This window comes from Sinocyclocheilus anshuiensis, unplaced genomic scaffold (genome assembly GCF_001515605.1).
Source record: "Sinocyclocheilus anshuiensis isolate Anshui unplaced genomic scaffold, SAMN03320099.WGS_v1.1 scaffold658, whole genome shotgun sequence".
NCBI classification, from domain to species: Eukaryota; Metazoa; Chordata; class Actinopteri; order Cypriniformes; family Cyprinidae; genus Sinocyclocheilus; species Sinocyclocheilus anshuiensis.
The window spans coordinates 1928998-1936414 of NW_015542402.1; the positions used below are offsets into that span (position 1 = coordinate 1928998).

Below are 7417 nucleotides of genomic sequence, written 5' to 3' on the forward strand. Positions count from 1 at the left end.
ACCAATGCGATTGGGGTTGAAATTTAACCCAGTAAAATTAATTCAAATGGAAGGACATGATGTAGGAGTTGCTTTGACCTTGTTATCTTGATTCACAGATATTTGATTGCTCTGGCTAGTTCCCAAACACCACAACATTTGACTTCTAGTAGCGGGCAAGAAATACTATTCTTGCGAATGCCAAACTACAATTCCTGAAGATGATGTTTTCTACTGCTAACTCCACCTAGCTCTGTTTTTCCACAACATCCAAGGTTTGTGTAAAGTGTTGGTGCAGTAGTTTTCAGTAAAGAGTGAGTTAATTAGACTGGCCATTGGTAATGCAACAAAGCAGAGCTCAACTTAACCTGCGTTCTGTCAGCTCACTGAGGTGCACGTCAATATGATAGGAAGGCATCCTTATTGCGCTTTAAAGGAAACATATTGTACATTCAGACTCTTTCTTGTCCCAAGAAATCATTGTTGATGTTGTCATCTTGTGTAGCCTAAGTAAGTGTGGCACAGTCAACATGCTGCATGCTTAGAAACGGAATGAAAGGAAAATATGAGTCTGTACAAGTTTCCTGCTGACATTTCAGAGTACTCTGGGGTTTTATCATCAGCTCTCATTACAAATGAAATGTATGGACTTTGGTATACAAATTACTTTATGACGTCACTACTGACGAATAACCTGATTTAAAAAAAAAAAAAAAAGTATTGTAAAAATGTTTTTCTTGCATTGCCGGGTTATTGATTTGCATGCAAACTGGTAAAACGGGTTATTTTAGTAAGCTGATTTTTGGTAGTTATCAGTATATAACCATATTGTTCTGAGCACATGCCCAGCAGGGGACACATGGGGGGGGGGCAAGGGGGGCATATCGTTAGTCTTGGAATCCCTGATGTCAGCCCCGCTGCAATTTGGAGCGATTAGCCAAGCCCTGTCCTGGTTCTACAGGGGTGTTAGAGGATGTTAAATACCCTCAAACGAAAGCAAAAGCAATTGAAGATCTGACAAAATTTGGAGAACATCAAAAAAGTTACAATTTACAACATGTTTTTGCAGTGTTGAGCAATGTAGCCAGTCAAAGACATTTCTGATGATTTCATGAACGCAATGGTCAATCAGAGGCGTTTACATTGGTCAGAATTCACTCACTGCTGAAAACGCCAGAGTTTTTGTTTAATGCAGTTCTGCACACTTGCGAATCATCTCATAAGAAAGTGCAGACGTGATGTAAATAAGAGATTCATTGTGCAGTTTTGAGAGCATCGCCATTCAAATCAGCAGCAAGAGTCAAAGCTAGTCCACAGTTTAGTAAACTTTCTTGACTGTGCTGTACTGACTGCTTTGATGCGGTGCAATAAAGACATTGTTTTGATACTTATATCCGTAAAGAATGTTTGAGGAAGAAATTTTTGTGCATTTCTTTTCATTCGGGGAAGTTTACTAGTCCACTGCACAAAGCAATTATCATACATTTATTTCTATATTTATGAGTTTTGAGTAAGATGAATTCTATTAACATTATACATATTTTCATATGTAAATATGCACCTGAACAAATGATTTGAAATTGTATCAGATATTTAATGAATATGACATGGATCCACACTCACAGTATTCCATCATCTGTTTGATATGCATTTACCATAATCATGTAGATTGGATCAAGAAGAGTGATTTTAAACACACACCTATGTGAATTAACACATTTCCCTATTTCCCTTTTTGGGAATACAATACAAAAGATTTGAAATATTGAAAATGAATGTACAATCCAGAAGGAAGAGCTGCTACAGGGACAGAGCCACCTTATCAATGAATTTGGCCAGTCGAATGTCCTTCTTTGACAGTCCTCCACAGTCATGTGTCGATAAAGTGATCTGGACCTGAAAGACAGCCAGAAATTCAGTCATGATCAACAGCTAGCTTTCGATACATCCACACCTTTACAGATCACTAGGGGTGTTCCTCAGGGCTCTGTTTTGGGGCCTCTATTTTTTATTAAACATGTTGACGTTATCATTATGAATGCTAGTTTTAATTTTTATGCTGATGACACAGTGATGTCCGCTATCTGTGTGTTGGGGGACTGCAATAGTATAGAGTATTGAGAACAGCCCAAGTTTGTCCTGTATTGCAGCCACTTTAATAAAGACAGAATTGTTGTCGGCCTACCGCACAGTAAGCTGATTTACAAAACCACTACTGCTTATTTCACAAAGAAAATTTCCACTACAGATCATCAGGATTATTTCCTAGCGCTCGCTCCACTTTTCTCACTCGGCCTGACATGAAATGTGAGCTAGTGCACTACGTAGTGCGATTGTTTGCTATGCTAACGTGACACTTTCAAAGGCCTGATGTGTGTGGCCTCTCATGTACTTTAAACACAGTGTTTCATGTTAAACATTTGGAAAAACATTATAAACTGCTGCTCAAGAGTGAGAAATACGTGGCTGGGTTTGAAGTTATTACCTTGTTATAAACATTGAACCACTCCGGATGATGGTTCATCTTCTCTGCTTGCAGAGCCACTCGACACATGAAGCCGAACGCCTGAGGAGAAGAAAACAGACGCAGCGCTGGAAGATCACTGGATTCACTCATCTAGCACACAGTTTAAGCACCACAGTTTTACACCAGACAGGTTCTCCTTGATTATTAGCTGATCAACACCGAAATAATGCCTGGTGCTGCTCACATGCTCGTCAAAAATGTTTTATTTGGTAATGTTTGTTTTTATTAATATTTTGTATTTTTAGTGGTATATTTTATAATACTAAAGTATTCTTATGGATTAGTTATGATTTATTCATTACCTGTTAACCCCTTTTTGAGCATAGACCTGAAAATGAAATTTCCAACTTAAACTGTAAACATAAATCTTGAATGAGCACAGGCTTAAGTTTGGTCTCTTTTAAAGAAGACACTTGGCAGATTTTTGCTGAAGTGAAAAAAAAAAAAAAAAGTGAAGTGAAGTGAAAAAAAAAAAAAGATATAGATGTTAGGTTATATAGGCAAGATATAGGTTTATAGATGTTTAAGTTTATTGTTGTGAAAAATGCACAGAAATACTATTTTTAAGTTTTATATGAAAAATATAGGTAACACTTTACTTAAAACTTATGTATAGTGTGTTAATAAAGGTATTTATAATATATGTTGTAATGCATTAGATATTTTCATAAATAATTATAACAAAAGTTAAAATGCATTATAATGTTTGAAGGTTTGTTTGTCATGTGTTTTAATGCATTATAATTTCTAAAAGTCTAATAGATAAGTATTATAATGTATTATAACTGTGGCTACAATTATTCATGAGATATTACAAAACATTATAAAGTGCATTGCAAGGCATAATCCATGCATTAAAACTACTTTAATAATTATAAATTTATATGAAAAAGCTTGAAGTAAAGTATTACCGAAATATTTTCCAAAACATGTTTCACTCTAAAACTGCTTGAAAGTCAAAGGCATAAATCTAAAGAAGTTGTGTTCCACATTTGGTAAAAACAAGGAGCTTTCAGAGAGGTTTTGTTTGGACGCAGTACCAAACGTTTCCACTAGATGAAATTCGCTTCCCATTTGTTTCTAATGTGGTCATTTTTACAGAGAACAACACAAGTGTGACTATTTTTTTCAGGACCATTGACCTTTTCGAATCACGTCCATTATTTAATTTTGTGTGTGTTTGTGTGTTCACATAGCAAGTGCCAAAACCTTTACCATGTTTCGTACCATTCCAATAAAGTAAAAACATTTTTTTTTTCAAAATTGGCTGAACATTTTTTTTAAAGGAATATATTTTTAATAACTTAACATACATGCTTAAATGCAATAACACACTGTAATAGGACATTCTGTTCATATTTAACAGAGGAATGGACTGCAGTTTTGGCAAAGTGAATAGAGATGTTCTGTAGAGTCCATGACAGCAATCTAAATAGTGAGAGTATGCGAGCTCATGTTTAGCTGAGATTGGAGGATGACCGAGTTTCTGCGTCCTCCAATCAGAGGTCAGATCTCGCTCGAGCTAAACCGCCTGTGAGAATAAAACGCACTGGCTATTTCAGAGCAATTTCCCAATGCAATCTCAATTAAGCCTTTAAATACTTCCTTAGCTAATTAAGTCAACTGAACCGCCATTGTACACAAGCCTTCGCAGACAAATCTGTGGGCTTGGCCAAACTCTCTCATTATGAAACAGGAGTAGTTTTAAAAAAAAAAAGAGGAGGAGGAAATTACGAGTGTCGTATATTGTAAGTAATTTGGGGAACACATGATGTAACACAATTGGCTATTTTATCAAACCAGCTATCAAGCAAACCGTCCTGTTATCCATTTAAAGTGATTGACAAAATCCTGCAACTCGACTCCATCGGCAATTTAAACACACGGTCTGCTTTTGCTCAGCTTTCATTAGGAATATTGGCCATTATTCAATAGCAGGGCATGTTAACGATTGCCAAAACATTTCGTTTCGTTTCTGTCAGGCAAAAAAAAAGCAAGTCAGTATATGACAACCTAATAAGCTTTCATTATTGAACTGGTCCGATTCGATCTGACTTGAGCTCTGAATCACAGACATATCAGAGTGCTAAACGAAATCAAACAGCTTGTGTTGTGCCACATTAACCCTCTGGCCCTCTTCGGTCATTTTTGACAGAAACATTTTATATTTTGACATTTTTAAAATCATGGACATGATTCGGATATGTTAAAGGGTCAAAAAAAAATGAGTCACACTTGACTTCTTCGCGGTTAAAAATGACCGACATAGGAAATGAATATGAAATACAAAAAAATTTTCATTTCTGTTCTGAAGTTTTATTAACATTTATTGAATTACATTGAATAAAATATCAATTAATTACAAAATGTTTGTATAAAGTGTTTTGAATTATCACTATCCATTCCTTATTTTGTTAGATTTTTTAATTATCAAATACTGAGTAACAAAAATGCTTTCTATGTGTTCCCTTTCTAACAAGATTTTAATGTTTGACTGTAATCATGATGTAAAACCTGATACTTATCTAACCAAAAATATCTAAACCCTAACAAAAAGTATTCTTTTAGAATGTCTAGATATATATCTAAATGCAAAACCTAAAAAAAATGAAGAAATTATGTCTAAAAAACAATGAGAATCCAAAAGCCTTTGTATATATCTATATAGGGCGCTAATACAAGAGGTTACGCAGCATTACACAAGTTTTTATTTTTAATGCCTCCAGATGGCCCAATTCTCACTTCAAAAAATGGATTTTAAATGCCTTCACTCTATTTTAATGTGAAATATTGCATTTATTAAAAAAAGTAAATAAATAAAAAATATATGAATTCTAATGGAGAAAATAGCTAATTAAAATTGTATAAGTATTGCATAGTATCATAAAATTCTCTCAAAATCATAAATAATAATAAAAAAAACATTATTGAACAAAAATATACTACATTTTCCTGAAAAAAAAAAAAGTTACATTTCAAGGGTTCGGTCACTTTTGACCGCGAAGGAGGCAAGTGTGACTCCTAAACGAAGAGGACCAGAGGGTTAAATACGCAAACGGACTCGGCCTCTAATAGGCACTGAAGAGGTCAAGGACGGAGTGCTCGTGGTCTTTTGTTTGCTTTGTATTGTGTGCAGCCATCGCCTTCGCTCTGTCAGGAGCGGGTAATTAGTCTTGACATGTTACAGGCCCTCATCTGGAATAATCAGAACCACCGCCGCACATTTCCCCGCACGCCACTTTAGGGGCATTTTCTGTTATTAAGGCATGATTGTCATAAAACACTGGATGAGCCCATGTGGACGCCGGGGTGGCTTTCGAACACATGTGCTGCTATTTACAGATCGGCTTTCTCGAGCGCAGCACTAGGCTCACGCTCACCGGCCTAAACACACACAGATTGGGCTACGGAGGCTGCGTCAGGCTGCCAACGTCTCGCTCGAAGCGTGATCATCGCGTCAGACGCTTCATAGCATAATGAGCGTGATTACGGCTCCTGTCAGGGGCCCCGGCCCTCCTGATGCCAACAGCTGCCAATCGGCTTGATATAACTCTCTCCTGAATTATACGGCACTGACATGCATCATAGTTTGTCTGTTTAAATCTCGGATTCTGATTCAACATCAATGGTTGGTTTTGTTTGAGGACCCAAATTTTTCAATTCAGTCCAGCAATGCACCATAGAACTAGAGCTAGAGCGCTCTTATGTCTTTGATGGGTTTCGCTTGAGTCGTGCATGACTGCAACGGCTCTGATAGACTGGAATAAGGATTGGAACACAATACTCTAAATGTAAATGTCTTGAATTATTAACACTTCAGTGTTTGAAAACACAATTCTTCATTAATCACAAACTCTAGAGCATGGCAATAACTCTTACTGTATCTTCTGATCACACTGATGTTTTTCCGCAGTATTTTTGTCTTGTTTGCAAACGTCTAAAGATCATTCACTTGAGAAGCAAAATGACATCAGATATGAAGTCTTGTTTTATAAGGATCATGATGAAAATGAAGTGAGTTTATGATTAAAAGAACAAATATCTGCCAACCGATTGCAATTCCCCATGGACAGATGTCTTTAAACAAAAACTCACTTGATTTTGATCTAATTCTCAGAAAACAAGACTCTGTATGTTCATTGTGCATCTGCAGTAAATGTATCTTGATTTAAGGATGTTTAGATATTTGTTCTGGAAAACAAGAGAAATCAGTGTCCTACATCTGCGCCGTCTAGGGTCCAGGGAACAGGCAGGCGATGAAGGATGCCGAAAACTAACTACATGCAAAAGAGAGAACGAGAACGACTGAGATGTGCAAATGGAAAAACGTGAGGTCACTATTACAAGGAGAGGCAAACAAAGTGAACAAAAGACAACGTGAAAGAGAAACAGAGGGACTGATGGGATAGTTAGTGGTTTTCTGAGGCACATGAAACATTTTAACCAATCTGATTGTTTGTGAAAGAAATCATTTTGATCAAAACTTAAATTGCTGCCAAGAACAGCTCTGCTGTGGCTCACGGTAATACAGACTGACATATACAGAGGGAGAGAGAGAGAGAGAGTTACTTATATACAGAGAGAGAGAGAGAGAGAGACATTTAAAAATCCATCAGACATTTAAAACTCTTTCAGACCAGGAGAAAGTGCCGTATCTGTTAGGAGAACAGAAGAACTGCTGTGTGTTTGCTGCTCAATATGTGTCTGCCTGTCACCATAGAAGAGAAAACACTCACCCTGCCCTGATCTGATGTTTCCAGCACATCTACATTATATTACGCCAAATTACTGTATTATATTACTTAGATGTATATTTTGCTTCTGTAAATATGTCTAATCCCTTATTTTATTTTTATTTCTAGTTTATATACTTACATACATTAGTAATTCATTTTGCACTACATGCTTAAT

General features: G+C 36.4%; 1 protein-coding gene across 1 annotated transcript in view; it reads right to left on the minus strand.

The window, feature by feature from the left end:
- Window positions 1-1546: 1546 nt before the first annotated feature.
- The window catches only part of LOC107692999 (pterin-4-alpha-carbinolamine dehydratase 2-like), a 9698-nt gene continuing 3827 nt past the window's right edge, over window positions 1547-7417 (minus strand). Inside the window, exons 3-4 of the mRNA XM_016492247.1 lie at window positions 2465-2545; window positions 1547-1875 (exon numbers count right to left, since the gene is read on the minus strand). Of these exons, the coding sequence (XP_016347733.1) occupies window positions 1780-1875; window positions 2465-2545 (177 nt within the window). The 3' untranslated portion in view covers window positions 1547-1779. The remainder of the gene's footprint in view (window positions 1876-2464; window positions 2546-7417) is intronic.